This window comes from Rhinatrema bivittatum, chromosome 11, assembly GCF_901001135.1.
Source record: "Rhinatrema bivittatum chromosome 11, aRhiBiv1.1, whole genome shotgun sequence".
In the NCBI taxonomy this organism is placed as follows: domain Eukaryota; kingdom Metazoa; phylum Chordata; class Amphibia; order Gymnophiona; family Rhinatrematidae; genus Rhinatrema; species Rhinatrema bivittatum.
In genome coordinates this window covers 4,879,477-4,894,831 of record NC_042625.1, presented here as the reverse complement: position 1 = coordinate 4,894,831, position 15,355 = coordinate 4,879,477, and the positions used below count along the sequence as shown (strand labels likewise).

Genomic DNA, 15,355 nt, shown 5'->3' with positions numbered 1-15,355 from the left:
GACCCATCCGGGGGTAGCAGCCATAGGGGGCAGGCTAACCCTCTTCTACCACAGGTGGGTTGAGATTACCTCGGACCAGTGGGTCCTCGCCATCATCCGAGAAGGGTACTACCTGGACTTTCTTCGGCTACCACCAGACAAGTTTGTGGAATCTCCTTGTTCACCCCTCAAGAGGGCGGCACTAGAAGTTACCTTGCAAAGGCTCCTGTCCCTAAAGGCCATAATCCCAGTGCCTACAAGGGAGATACATTCTGGGCATTATTCCATTTATTTCATAGTGCCCAAGAAGGAGGGCACTTTCAGGCCCATCCTGGACCTCAAGTCGGTCAACCGACACCTACGAGTCCCCAGCTTTCGCATGGAAACTCTGCGATCTGTCAAGAATTCAGTACAGCCAGGGGAGTTTCTCACATCCCTAGATCTGTCGGAAGCCTACTTGGATATCCCAATTCATCGGGATCACCAGCGCTATTTACGCTTCCAAGTCCTGAATCAACACTTCCAGTTCCGAGCTTTACCCTTCGGGTTAGCAACCGTGCCACGAACCTTTACCAAGGTCATAGTAGTAGTGGCAGCGTCCCTCAGGAAGGAGGGAATTCTCGTCCATCCCTACCTGGACGATTGGCTGATCAGGGCAAAGTCCCTGGAGGAGAGCCACCAGGCAACCAGCAGAGTTATATCTCTTCTGGAAAGCCTAGGATGGGTAGTAAACTTGAACAAGAGTTCCCTACAGCCTTCTCAGTCGCTGGAATACCTAGGAGTCCGATTCGACACCCAGGAAGACAAGGTCAGTCTGACCGCCAAGAGGAGAGCAAAGCTCCGGAATCGTCTGCAGGCCCTGCTGAGCGCCACCCGGCCCACAGCTTGGGATTACCTAGAAGGTCCTCGGCCTTATGGCATCCACGCTGGAGGTGATACCATGGGCGCGGGCTCATATGAGACCATTACAACGCGCCCTCCTATCTCGGTGGAGCCCACGGTCACAGAACTACACCATACACCTACCTCTCCCAGCCAGAGTGCGGAATCAGATACGGTGGTGGTTGCAGCCCGGCCACATGAGCTGGGGGTCAAGAATGTCCTCCCCAACCTGGACCCTGCTCACTAAAGATGCCAGCCTGAACGGATGGGGAGCACACTGCGAAGAACTCACCGCCCAAGGGCGGTGGAACATCAACAGACTAGAGGCACCGGCAGTCAGGATAGCGTGCCTGCGATTTGCCCACAGACTTCGAAACAGAGCGGTCAGTGATGTCGGACAACGCCACCACGGTGGCATACATCAACCGACAGGGCGGAACCAGAAGCCAACAGGTATCCCTAGAAATAGCCCCTCTGATGACTTGGGCGGAAGCAAATCTCCAGGACATCTCCGCCATCCACATCGCCGGGAAGGACAACACCACGGCAGACTTCCTCAGCAGAGAAAGCCTAAATCCAGGGGAATGGCAGCTGTCGCCCACAGCTTTCCAGATGATTGTGGATCAGTGGGGGACGCCGGGCATGGACCTACTAGCGGACAGGTCCAACGCTCAAGTACCCAGATATTTCAGCCGCAGGTGGGATCCGCTATCCCAGGGGATCAATGCCCTGGTACAGCCATGGCCTCAGGGGATCCTGCTATATGCCTTTCCTCCATGGCCCCTGCTGGGTGCCATTATACACAAGATTCAGCGGCACAGAGGCCTAGTTCTTCTAGTGGCCCCAGACTGGCCAAGAAGACCCTGGTACGCAGACATGAGAAGACTACTGGCAGGGAATTCTTTTCCCCTGCCTCCACACAGGGACCTGCTGCGGCAAGGTCCCATCCTCCACGAGGATCCAGCTCAATTCTCTCTTACAGTCTGGCCATTGAGAGGGCTAGACTGAAGACACGAGGATATTCAGGACCGGTAATAGATACACTCCTCAGAGCACGCAAGTTCTCCACATCACTAACTTATATAAGGATCTGGAGAATATTTGAAGCTTGGTGCGAAGCTCATAGCACCAATCCACATGCCGCTAAGATTCCTATCATTTTGGACTTCCTGCGAGATGGTCTTCAGAAGGGTCTGTCCCTCAATTCCATCAAGGTCCAAGTGGCAGCTCTTTCCTGCTACTGTCCACGGAGTGACGGCAATAGCATCGCCACACACCCAGACGTTTCGCGTTTCCTGAAAGGAATCAAACACATTCGTCCGCCACTGAAGTGGCCCATACCTCTGTGGAACCTCAACCTAGTTTTGGACTTCCTTGCGGGACACGCCTTCCGTCCACTTCGAGGCCTGTCCCTCCGTTTGTTAACCTTGAAGATGGTGTTCCTGCTGGCTGTTTGCTCCGCACGCCGTGTCTCAGAGCTACAAGCATTGTCTTGCCGTGATCCGTTTCTCCGAATCACGCCAGAAGCCATCCATCTTCGCACAGTTCCTTCCTTCTTACCCAAAGTAGTCTCGCACTTCCACCTCAACCAAACCATCTCTTTGCCTACCACAGTAGGTTTGAAGAAGTCAGAAGAAGGTCTAATTCTACGCCATCTCGACATAGGCAGGCTACTGTCCAGATACCTGGAAGTGTCCGAAGCAGTACGAAAGACAGACTATCTGTTCGGTGTACACAGCGGGAAGAAGCAAGGGGAAGCGGCCTCAAGGGCAACTATCGCCCGCTGGGTCAAAGAAGTTATCAAGGCAGCCTACATAGACGTGGGAAAATCACCGCCTCTACAGGTCAAGCCTCACTCTACCAGAGCGCAAGCAGCCTCTTGGGCAGAAACGCGGATGCTGTCGCCTGCTGAGATCTGTAAGGCGGCAACGTGGTCCTCCCTCCATACCTTCTCCAGATTCTACCGTCTGGACGTCCAGGCCAGGGAGGACACAGCATTTGCAAGGGCAATCCTAAACGGACCTCGGGCAGCCTCCCGCCCAGTCCAGGAGTAGCTTTTTGTACATCCCACTTGTTTTGAGTCCATCTGCTACACGCTAGGAAATGTAGAGATTACTTACCTGATAATCTCGTTTTCCTTAGTGTATGCAGATGGACTCAGCATCCTGCCCGGCTGCCAATATTCATGGGGATTCACCGACTCACGGTAAGCCATGTTTTTCTTATAATAGGGCATCCACCCTGCCGGGTGTCGACGCCTTCCGGTTGAGAACACCTGCGGTCTCCAGCTACTATCAATCGGTCAGGGTAATCCTGTTCATTTAATCGATCGGTCAGCTACAGCTTTTGCAAGGAAGATTACTGAATTGCTGCACTTCCTGCGGGGGTATATGTACCCGTGCTGATGTCAGATCAGTCTCCAACTGCTAGCACAAGCACACTATATCCACTTGTTTTGAGTCCATCTGCATACACTAAGGATGTGAGGACTACCATCCTCCTTGTCCCAGGAGAAAGCAGAGTTACTTACCTGTAACAGGTCAGCAGGATGTTAGTCCTCAGGAAACCTGCCCTCCACACCACACAGTTGGGTTTCTAATAGTTTTATTTTAATTTTTCGTGAATTCTATGAGACTGAAGAGGGACCCTCTCCTGGACATGTGGATAGTGGCATGCTCAGTGTGCCTAGTCAAAGTTCTAGAAACTGACAGTTTTCCATGCTGGGCTCCATCTGCTGTCCTAGAACACCTGTTGTAGGTAAGCATTTCTGCTTTCCCCGCAGGGCGGAAACTGAGGCCATTTTTTATTCCCTAGCAGCGTGGGCAGGAGAGGCAGGGAATGCCCTCCTCACCTAATGCTGGCAGTTCCTTGCCCTGCAGAAAGGCACTTGCACTGAGGAGGAGTAGAGATCTTCTGCCAGTTTTAATTTGCATATGCGCAGTGTGTTTAGCGAGATGCTAGTTCTTGGCCCCAGTCTCCATGAATTCTTGGCTAGTCAAGAGGTCTGAGTTGTTGAGAAGCTCTTCAGACCGATGATTTTTGGTGCCGGATGTTAAATGAATCCGGACCTAAACGTGCTCAAGGTGCAGGCAGGCTTTACTTAGCCGTGTGGTAGCCTATTGCTACGGTTCTTGCATGTGTAGGCGTGTGCACGCATTCTCACCGTGAGGAGGTTGCATGTGCTGGGACCTATGTGCGTAAGGCCACAGCCTAGATTTGAACGTGTACATCTCCGACCTAGACTGGAGCGCGTATTTTGCATGGGTACTTGTGCACATAAGACTGCAACCTAAACTTAAGCGCATATTTGCGCGGCTACTTGTGCACGCACGACCATGCCCTATATGACCGCATATTTGCGCATGTACTTGTGCCAGTATCACCGCAACCTAGTGTTGAGCACATATTTGCATGTGTCCTGGCGGGGGTGTGCGTGTACGCCCAGGTGGCATTGGTGTGTGCACAGGAGGCCGCCTACATCTGAAGTTCAGGAGAGCTAGGTGCCAGGGACAAACCATTCCATGTTCCTTGCTATCTGTGAGGCTTGCTATCTGATAGCAATTCGGTCCTCACTCTCTCCGTTTGTGTCAGTGCTGCTTAGATGCTCAAAGCGATTTGACTACTACAGCTTTTGTCTGTTGGGTCATCCCCTCTTCCTATGGTCTCTCTGGAGAGGGAGTGGAGTGGCAGGCGAGGCAATGGTCAGTTCTCCCTTGTTCCTGAGGGCAGAAGCTTCCCCAAAAGAGGTTGGAGAGAGCAAAGTTGGGCCTATGGACTCTGGTATAGATCCATCCTTTTCCTCCTGGGTGAAATGTTTTCAGGGTCTGCAGACCTTTCTGCAGTGGTGCCCAGCGAAGGCAAAGCAACCTACTATGTAGGGATCATGTGCTTGGTCCTCCCATTTGTCAGTCACAGTGAGAAAATGCCACAGGGAGGCTATTCTGGTAATGTTCAAGGGGGTGTGGATCATGAGACATCGGAGGATTCCGATGGGGAATTGGCTTTCTTACTTCTAGAAGAGGGAGAAATTGCATATGATTGAGAGCCACTTTGGACTCTGCTCAGATTTTTCTTTTTTTCCACAGAGATGTCTTGCTGAGTTTGTTGGCTCAGACCTTGAACATACTTAATGTGGCCGGAGGTCAATTTTAAGTTGAGCATCCTGTTTCTTTTCCCCCTGCATCCAATTCAAGAGATACTGGATTTAAAGAAGATAAATGCAGCTCTAAAGGTTCCCCGTTTCCATATGGAAACTCTGAGGTCCAACTCTGAATTCTGTCATAGCGGCAGTACACAAGGGAGAGTTCTTGGCATCTCTCACCTTGATAGAGGCATATCTGCACATAGCCACCAGGCTGGAACACCAGAGATTCCTGAGGTTCATGGTCCTAAGGGAACATTTTCAGTTTCGAGCCCTCCTCTTCAGCTGGCGACAGCTCCACGTACCTTCACCAAAGTGGTTGGGGCAGCCGCATCGCAAAAGGAGGGTTTGTTGGTGTATCTGTATATGAATGACTGGCTTATTCATGCGAAATCAAATGCCCTTTGTCGACAATCAGTACAAATGCTACTGATGCTCATGAAGTCTCTAGGATGGGGTTGAACCTAGCTATGAGCCATTTAGGCCTCTTACAAACTCTGGAGTATCTGGTAGCTCAGTTCAACACACTAGCAGAATGTGTTTCTCATGGAGAGAGAATGCTGAAATTGCAGAGTCAGATTAGGCTTCTGCTAGAGCTTTTGGTGACCAGGGTCTAGGACTATTTACAGGTTTGGGTTCTATGGCATTGATGATTGGAATTAATGCATTGGGTATCTGCACATATGCAGCCTCTTCAGGGGGCTCTTCTCCTGCTGGAATCCATTATTGGAAGAGTTTCATTATCTTTGTCTGTTAGAGGGGGAAGCCAGGGACAGTTTTTCGTGGTACTTACTCGCACCAATCTTGTGTGGTGCGGAATTGGAGATTCTGTATTGGATAATTATCACCACTGATGCAAGCCTCTCTGGAAGGAGGGCAGTGTGGCAAGATCAGTTGGCGCAAGGCCAGTGGTTGAAACAGGAGGCCTCATGGCCTAACAAAGATGAGTGGTGCATTTCATGTTGCTTGCCTGTCTGCCAAGGTTACGTGGCCTTCCAGTATAAATCCGATCAGACAACATTCAAGGCAGCAGCTCGAGAGGCCCGGGAGTTGATTCTCTGGGCAGAACTGCACTTGGAGTGGCTGGCAGTGTCTCACATCGCCAGAGTGAACTACATTCAGGCAGATTTTATCAGTCAGAGAAAGTTAGATCCCAGGGAATGGGTGCTGTCGAAGGCTGCAATATGCCTCATTCACGGAAGATGAGGATATCCTGACCAAAGAACACCAAGGTGTCACAGTTTTACAGTCGCTGAACAGAACACGGTACAAAGGAATCTGAGCTCTGGTGCTGCCGTGGACTCAAGGGATTCTTCTTTGTCTTCCCTCCCATGGCATCTGGTGGACAAGGGATTATGGTGGATAGAGAAACATCCAGGCAACATGATCCTGGTAGCTCCAAAGTGGCCACATCGACCATGCTTCCCAGATCTGATCAACATTGCCATAGATGGGCATAAGAACATAAGAAAATGCCATACTGGGTCAGACCAAGGGTCCATCAAGCCCAGCATCCCGTTTCCAACAGTGGCCAATCCAGGCCACAAGAACCTGGCAAGTACCCAAAAACTAAGTCTATTCCATGTTACCATTGCTAATGGCAGTGGCTATTCTTTAAGTGAACTTAATAGCAAGTAATGGACTTCTCCTCCAAGAACTTATCCAATCCTTTTTTAAACACAGCTATACTAACTGCACTAACCACATCCTCTGGCAACAAATTCCAGAGTTTAATTGTGCGTTGAGTAAAAAAGAACTTTCTCCGATTAGTTTTAAATGTGCCCCATGCTAACTTCATGGAGTGCCCCCTAGTCTTTCTACTATCCGAAAGAGTAAATAACAGATTCACATCTACCCGTTCTAGACCTCTCATGATTTTGAACACCTCTATCATATCCCCCCCTCAGTCGTCTCTTCTCCAAGCTGAAAAGTCCTAACCTCTTTAGTCTTTCCTCATAGGGGAGCTGTTCCATTCCCCTTATCATTTTGGTAGCCCTTCTCTGTACCTTCTCCATCGCAATTATATCTTTTTTGAGATGCGGCGACCAGAATTGTACACAGTATTCAAGGTGCGGTCTCACCATGGAGCGATACAGAGGCATTATGACATTTTCTGTTTTATTCACCATTCCCTTTCTAATAATTCCCAACATTCTGTTTGCTTTTTTGACTGCCGCAGCACACTGAACCGACTATTTCAATGTGTTATCCACTATGACACCTAGATCTCTTTCTTGGGTTGTAGCACCTAATATGGAACCCAACATTGTGTAATTATAGCATGGGTTATTTTTCCCTATATGCATCACCTTGCACTTATCCACATTAAATTTCATCTGCCATTTGGATGCCCAATTTTCCAGTCTCACAAGGTCTTCCTGCAATTTATCACAATCTGCTTGTGATTTAACTACTCTGAACAATTTTGTGTCATCTGCAAATTTGATTATCTCATTCGTATTTCTTTCCAGATCATTTATAAATATATTGAAAAGTAAGGGTCCCAATACAGATCCCTGAGGCACTCCACTGTCCACTCCCTTCCACTGAGAAAATTGTCCATTTAATCCTACGCTCTGTTTCCTGTCTTTTAGCCAGTTTGCAATCCATGAAAGGACATCGCCACCTATCCCATGACTTTTTACTTTTCCTAGAAGCCTCTCATGAGGAAATTTGTCAAACGCCTTCTGAAAATCCAAGTATACTATATCTACCGGTTCACCTTTATCCACATGTTTATTAACTCCTTCAAAAAAAGTGAAGCAGATTTGTGAGGCAAGACTTGCCCTGGGTAAAGCCATGCTGAGTTTGTTCCATTAAACCATGTCTTTCTATATGTTTTGTGATTTTGATGTTTAGAACACTTTCCACTATTTTTCCTGGCACTGAAGTCAGGCTAACCGGTCTGTAGTTTCCTGGATCACCCCTGGATCCCTTTTTAAATATTGGCGTTACATTTGCTATCCTCCAGTCTTCAGGTTCAATGGATGATTTTAATGATAAGTTACAAATTTTTACTAATAGGGTCTGAAATTTCATTTTTTAGTTCCTTCAGAACTCTGGGGTGTATACCATCCGGTCCAGGTGATTTACTACTCTTCAGTTTGTCAATCAGGCCTACCACATCTTCTAGGTTCACCGTGATTTGATTCAGTCCATCAGTCGACTATTTTCCACTAGGGCCCAATATTTTTGGGTCAGGCGGCTCACTTCTTTCTCGCAGTTTCACTTCTGAGAGGAGACAACTGAGATGATGGGGATATTCCAAAGCAGTTATTTCCACCTTCTACATCCTTGACATATGTGCAAATTTGGAAGGTCTTAGAGTCCTGGTCTGCTGTTGACTGAGTGCAGCCTCAGTCTGTTCCGGGTACGGTGTCACACATTTTGGCTTTTCTACAGAAACTTTCTGGTCAGGGGACTGGCCTTTGAGTGTCCAGGTAGCGACATTGGGTTCTCTGGGGTAAGGGTATCCTCTGTCCGCACATCCATTTGTTCTATGGTTCCTTCAGGGAGCTAAGAACGTGTGGAACATTTGTCCATCTTGGAATCTGAATCTAGTCCTTAGGATTGTGTGAGGCTCTGTCTGAACCACTAAAGAGAGCTACGGTTAAAGGCTTGACTCTTAAAGTGGTTTTCTTGGTTGCTATTTGTCAGTCAGGAGAATTTTGGAGCTCCAGGCACTGTTGTGTTGAGATCCTTTCCTACTGATGCCTGATTTGGGGGTATCTTTATGCATGGTGCCTTCTTTTCTACCTGAGGTAGTCTTGGTGTTCCATCTTAGTTACAGTGTAGCTTCCAGTTTTTATGGATTTGGATTCCTTTACGCCTCATGCGGGGGAGCTTAGGTTCTTAGATTGGAGGCATGCATTATTGAGGTATCTAAAGGTCACTTAAGAGTTCCATAGATTGCATCTCCTCTTTGTAGATCATATCACCTCTGTGTACCATGGAGTGGTCCAGAGAAAGGAAATAAGTCATCTAAGGCTACAGTTGTGCGGTAGCTGAAGGAAGCTATCAAGTCAATTTACATTTCTAAAGAGTGCCTACTGCCAGGGGGTTTAGGGGCGCACTTGACGCATTCTTAGGTGACTTCCTGCGCTGAGTAACATCAGGTATCTCCGCCTGAAAGTTGCTGGGTGGCTACTGGGAAGTCCGTTGCACCCTTTTTTGCTAGGCATTATTGCTTGGATGTCAGGGCTCCGGCCTCTGTGCTTTAGTTAGTATTCTATGAGCGAACTCTCAGGAGTCTGGACTGATCTGGGCATGTTCCTGTTGTACCACAGATTGGTCCAGAGACCCGCCCATTTATTGAGGGGGGAGAAGAGTCCGCCACTTGTACTGTTGCTTCGTATATAGTGCGGAGCAGTTAGAGGTTCTCAGTGCTTGATCGCTTATGTTAAATTTGGGAAACTAATTTTCATTGTCTTTTTGGGCAACTTCACCTTCCTCCGGCTCGTTGGAGGGGAGCGAGTTTGCTTAGAAGCTTGCTTAGAAATTTATGGTGGGTGTCATCTTGACTTGGGTACAGGTCAATACTGAGGGACTACAGGTGGCACATTGGGTTATGTACAGTGTCTGTGAAACTTTCTCCATCTGCTGGCAGGGAGGCAAAACCCAGGAATCTGGACTGATCTGTGGTACTACAGGAGCGAAAATTAGCAGGTAAGAATCAATTTTCCTTACCTTTGCTAGTGTGCCATAGGGTGGGAATGCTGGTTTTCAGGTGGTATTGATCTTTACAGCTGTATGCATCATGCTCCCATAGATTCAAAAGATGAGTTTGTACATTTTGGAGATCAATTTTCAAAGCCATCTACCTGGATAAACTGGCACTTATAAAAACTGTTCCCCTCCCCCTCTCTGCATCCAGCAAAAGGTATGCACAGGCTTCTTGTCCCAGAGGGTTTGTTTAGGTCAGGGGAGGAAAACTGTACACATTCGTGAGATTTCTGAAAGCACCTGTGCTATTACTCCTCTCCACTGCTCACACGTGCTTGCTTTTAATCATGTACACTAGCTGGGTAGTTGCTGTTTCAAAAATTGACTGCAAGAAGGTGTGTAAAAGCGCATACATTGCACTCACATAGATTGTTTGAAAATTGTCCTCTGGAACAGAAAATTGAGGGACTGAGTCTGGTGTAGAGGCCAGGTTGAGGGGGATTTGGAGGATGGGAGAAATAGATTATCTGGAGCTTCTGACCTTCCTAGAGCATGAGGAAAGTGGGGCTAGGGTAAAATGACTGATTCTGATCTCCATCCTCTCCCTCTCAGATCAGTGAACTGACTATCTCGGAGCGTGAAATAGAGCGTGAGCACCTAATTCAGCTGAAAAAATGGAAGGAGGAACATGGAGAGCTACAGTGCAAATCCCCTCCTAGAATGCATGGTGCTAAAGCCATTAATGATGCTGAGCCGCAGTCACGTAAGGCCCTGCAGTATTCACCCTCTATTATTCTGCCACCTGGTGCCAGCATCTCTGTAGCAGGAAAGAGAACCAAAGAGCAGAAACAAGCAGAGAGAGAGCTAGAGAAGCAGCTGATAAAGGAGCAGCGAGATAAAGAGAAGGAGCAGCGAGAGAGAGAGAAACTGGAGAAAAAACAGAGCAAAGGGAAGAAAAACCCAGCTAATGCCTCTTCAGATGAGAATGGGGCCCTGCAAAATTCAGAGAAACAGCTGCTTAATAAGGACTCTCCACAACCCCTAGAGAAAAGTTCACCACAAGGGTTGCCCCACAAGCGTCTCCTAAAACAGCAGCATCAGTCCAGTGAGAGCTTGTGCTCCCGAGAGAGTGAAGACACTTATTTGTAACAGTTTCAGGCATTCCTTGGTTTCTGTGCCTAGTCCATCTTTCTCAGTCTATGCCATCCCTTCTGTTCCTAACTTTCCCTTAGCACAGGTGTCCTGCTTTGATTTTCTGTATGCAGCATGAAATTGATGCTGTAGATGGACGTCTGTGGCAGTATCAAAGACCAAAGGACAGGGAGTACTTTGTAGAGACACAATTAAAGGGTTCTTCAGTAAAGAGCAGCAGTTTCCTTGCTGTCTGGGACTGGATTGTTGATGAAAGGAAAAGTAGATGATATTCCATTCGTTCTCACTTTTTTTTTCCTTTTTTTAAAGTTCACATTTGCAATGAGCAAAACAGTTTGTTCAAGAGCATGCATGTGAGATGGGAGTCCTTAAACTTGGGGACTCTGACCTTATTCTGCTTGTAAGACAAGTTTTTTGTATCTAAACTGGATTTCAGTATTCCAAGCATCAAATGATTCCCAGAAAGTTACCTGTTCATGCAGGGGGAGAGGGGGTGCCTTGGACTTGGCACGCAGCAAAACATTCTTGAGCCCTGCCACACAACCATTCCAAATGTTTCCCTTCTTCCCTCCTGCCACCCCAGCCAGACTCACAGAGCTGAACACATACTCAAGCCATTCCAGATATTTTAAGGGCATGGGTGTAGCTTTGATTAGAAAAATTCTCAGGGAGAGCCAGATAGAGGGTAAAACATCCCTTGACTAAGAGGATCCAGCAAACAGTAAAGATTAAATTGAAATGCAGTCATCAAACATTCCCCCACAAGGCTTGGAGTGGAGAATTAATGCTGTGCCCCACATCCTTCATGCTCATCCAGTGGGAAATTCCTGTCTTTACATAAACAGGATCGGCTGTATAAGCTGGATAAATTCACACTACAGAAGCATGTGAGCATCCTTATGGAATAACTTTGGTAATTAATCAAGCAATAAGACATGGATCTGACCTCAGATTCTTCATGGAATGGTTTTTTGTTTTTGTGGGGGGGTTTTTTGTTAATCTTTCAGTGGAGTAGTGTTACTAAATTCTTAAATAGTCAAATCTTTTGAAGAAGACCAACATGTTCACTGTGACTGACAATGTTCTTGGTGCCATCTTACAGGAGTTGGCTATGTTCTGCTAGCTTCTTCCAGCTCAATACATTTACTATAGTAATGAACCTCTGTAAGGTTTTTTCACCAAGCATGACAGTAGTATGAGCACTTGCAAGCCGAGTCTGTAGCTGCACACTGAATATCTTTCTGGCCTTGTGCCCACAAATTGACCTGTTTGTGGTGTGTGCATATGTAGAGGCCTAGATGGCTCAATTGATTGGCTTTTCACTTTATGGTTGCTGTTTCAGTGGCCTGTGCAAACTGAGTCGTGGTCTCTGTGCAGGTCCCAGTTGACAGGATATCCACATTGCCATAAAAAGCCCACCAATGGAATTAATTGCCAACCATGTCTATATACCTGGAGTCTCTTCACCTTATATTTGTAGTTAATGTATGGCACCCTTCTTTAGTATGCCAGATAATGCCAAAGGAAGTGTTGATGTCATTCATACGATTATTGCAGTGCAACACAGTTGCACATTTTACCAGAAATTCTTAGTGGGTGCTTGCATTTAAAATTGCAATTATGAGCTGTGAAAAATCACTGGGCATACTACACACTTCCAATAAAGACAAAGGAGAAAAGCGTGCCACTAACATGATACACTAAGGTTTACTAACAATTAAAAAACTGGTGACGTTTGTGGTTTGTGCAGAGAATTTTTGTAGCTTTATTCCCAGATTATAGGACATTCCCCCATTATACAGCACTCCATATGTGTGCATGGTCCTAGACACCAATAGGTTGTCCTGAGACCAAAGTGACGGGCCCATTATGGATGGTGTAAAAGTGTCGGGCGGGCCCTTTACGGATGGTGTAAAAGTGTCGGGCGGGCCCTTTACGGATGGTGTAAAAGTGTCGGGCGGGCCCTTTATGGATGGTGTAAAAGTGGCGGGTCCTTTATGGATGGTGTAAAAGTGACGGGCCCTTTATGGATGGTGTAAAAGTGACGGGTCCTTTATGGATGGTGTAAAAGTGGCGGGTCCTTTACGGATGGTGTAAAAGTGACGGGTCCTTTACGGATGGTGTAAAAGTGGCGGGCCCTTTACGGATGGTGTAAAAGTGGCGAGCCCTTTATGGATGGTGTAAAAGTGGCGGGTCCTTTATGGATGGTGTAAAAGTGGCGGGTCCTTTATGGATGGTGTAAAAGTGACGGGTCCTTTATGGATGGTGTAAAAGTGACGGGCCCTTTACGGGTGGTGTAAAAGTGGCGGACCCTTTACGGGTGGTGTAAAAGTGGCGGGCCCTTTACGGGTGGTGTAAAAGTGGCGGGCCCTTTACGGATGGTGTAAAAGTGACGGGCCCTTTACGGATGGTGTAAAAGTGACGGGCCCTTTACGGATGGTGTAAAAGTGACGGGTCCTTTACGGATGGTGTAAACGTGGCGGGCCCTTTACGGATGGTGTAAACGTGGCGGGCCCTTTACGGATGGTGTAAACGTGGCGGGCCCTTTACGGATGGTGTAAACGTGGCGGGCCCTTTACGGATGGTGTAAACGTGGCGGGCCCTTTACGGGTGGTGTAAAAGTGGCGGGTCCTTTACGGATGGTGTAAAAGTGGCGGGCCCTTTACGGATGGTGTAAACGTGGCGGGCCCTTTACGGATGGTGTAAACGTGGCGGGCCCTTTACGGATGGTGTAAACGTGGCGGGCCCTTTACGGATGGTGTAAACGTGGCGGGCCCTTTACGGATGGTGTAAACGTGGCGGGCCCTTTACGGGTGGTGTAAAAGTGGCGGGTCCTTTACGGATGGTGTAAAAGTGGCGGGTCCTTTACGGATGGTGTAAAAGTGGCGGGCCCTTTACGGATGGTGTAAAAGTGGCGGGCCCTTTACGGATGGTGTAAAAGTGGCGGGTCCTTTATGGATGGTGTAAACGTGGCGGGCCCTTTATGCAGCACATTCCAGCTCCTTTCACTTGCCCTTTCATGCTCTTTCCCTTGTTTGGATGCAGCAGTTCAAGGTATTAAACTGTATATGAACATGTAATGCTAAATCTATCTAATACGGGATCTTATTTATTTCTTTCCGGTATTAGCTATAGCCAAAAACAAAGCTTGCCATTTTTTAAAGTCATTATTAAGCAGACCAGTGTTGTTTGTTCTTAGATTTCTGGTAGTCATTGCTCCATAGAATTAAATCAAGTGAGGGAAACAGAAGCTGCTGTTAAAATCCAACACCTAGCAGCTCCAGTAGGGGTGGGAGAAACTTCCTTGCTTATTCTTGCAATCTACATCTCCTCGTTTGGTGTTAGGTGATTCTGAGGGGAGAAGGAAGTAGCAGCTCTGTTTATCCTTTCACATTGTTACCTTGTATGACCCCAGGGCACTACCTCCTTCAGTTTGCTTGTGTTTACTGACAATGCAGAATGGTGCACAGAATTCACAAGGAACATGCTGAGGGTGTTTGCTCTCCTCAGACCCCCCAAGTATTTTATTTGTATCCACAGAGATAGAGGAAAGAGGCATACACAAGCTGAAAAACTGGCCTTAGGATTTGTTTTAGTTTGTAATGTCTTTTTTTGCTGTTGACAGTAAGGACATTATCGGTTTCAAAAGGAGTGGGATCTCCCGCTGTTTTGCCTGTTTCTTTCAGGATGGCTATTTTTGACATTCAAAACTAAGGCTCTAGGACATGTCCTGTCTGTTCTCAGGGACCAAAGTTGTGGCCCCTTACCCTCTGTCAGAAACAATCACAGTTAAGTGGATTTTCTTTGTAAAAACTAGTTATTTTGTACAGAGTCAATAAAAGTGGGTTATGTAAAACTTGTGACTTTTTTTTTCCATTGTTCTGGGATAGCTGAAATGGGGTTTTGGTTCAGGGCAGAAAAGACAAAGATTAAAGTGAAAAAAAAATCTAACAATTATGTTTTCCCAGCATTTTCCTACTTGAAATTGTTTTTGTTACTTTCACTGGTGGTGCTTTTTGCAGCTCTCAGAAGAACACTGAAAGACACCAGCAGAGATGGGTTTGTTGCTGTCAGGCAGGATCCTTGACACACAGACATGGCAGACATATTCATCTCTACTGCTCTTAAGCTCAAATGAGGTGGTGTTGGAAAGTTGTGATCTTTCCAATAATGTAAATCTTTGAGACACAGGGTTCCTCACAGCAGCTCAAATTTTAATAAATGTGAAACCTATGCCAAACCTAAACAAATGTGGAGGACTAATTATTTTTGAATAGTTTGACTTTCCATGCATGTTTATATTAAAAAAAAAAGTGAATTTTGGTAACTTTTGATGAGCTGTTTTGACCAATAGAATTTTGTATTTCTGTCTAAATTTGAGGTTCTTATTTAAGACAGACCTAAGCACGGACCATTCATCCATAATATCTACACTAGCATGGTGCCCTAATTCTGCCAATTACAAAAATCTAAGTAGAATTCTTCCTGCTCCAAACCTTGCTTTATTTTTTTGTGGCCTTTACTGTTGAAGATGGTGAG

At 46.8% G+C, this 15,355-nt stretch overlaps 1 protein-coding gene across 2 annotated transcripts in view; it reads left to right on the top strand.

Moving 5' to 3' along the window:
• The window catches only part of TBC1D10A (TBC1 domain family member 10A), a 165,288-nt gene extending 150,159 nt beyond the window's left edge, over positions 1-15,129 (top strand). For both annotated transcript variants that reach the window (XM_029619762.1, XM_029619763.1), the window contains exon 9: positions 10,277-15,129. In XM_029619762.1, the coding sequence (XP_029475622.1) occupies positions 10,277-10,813 (537 nt within the window). In that variant the 3' untranslated portion in view covers positions 10,814-15,129. The remainder of the gene's footprint in view (positions 1-10,276) is intronic.
• Positions 15,130-15,355: the final 226 nt, after the last annotated feature.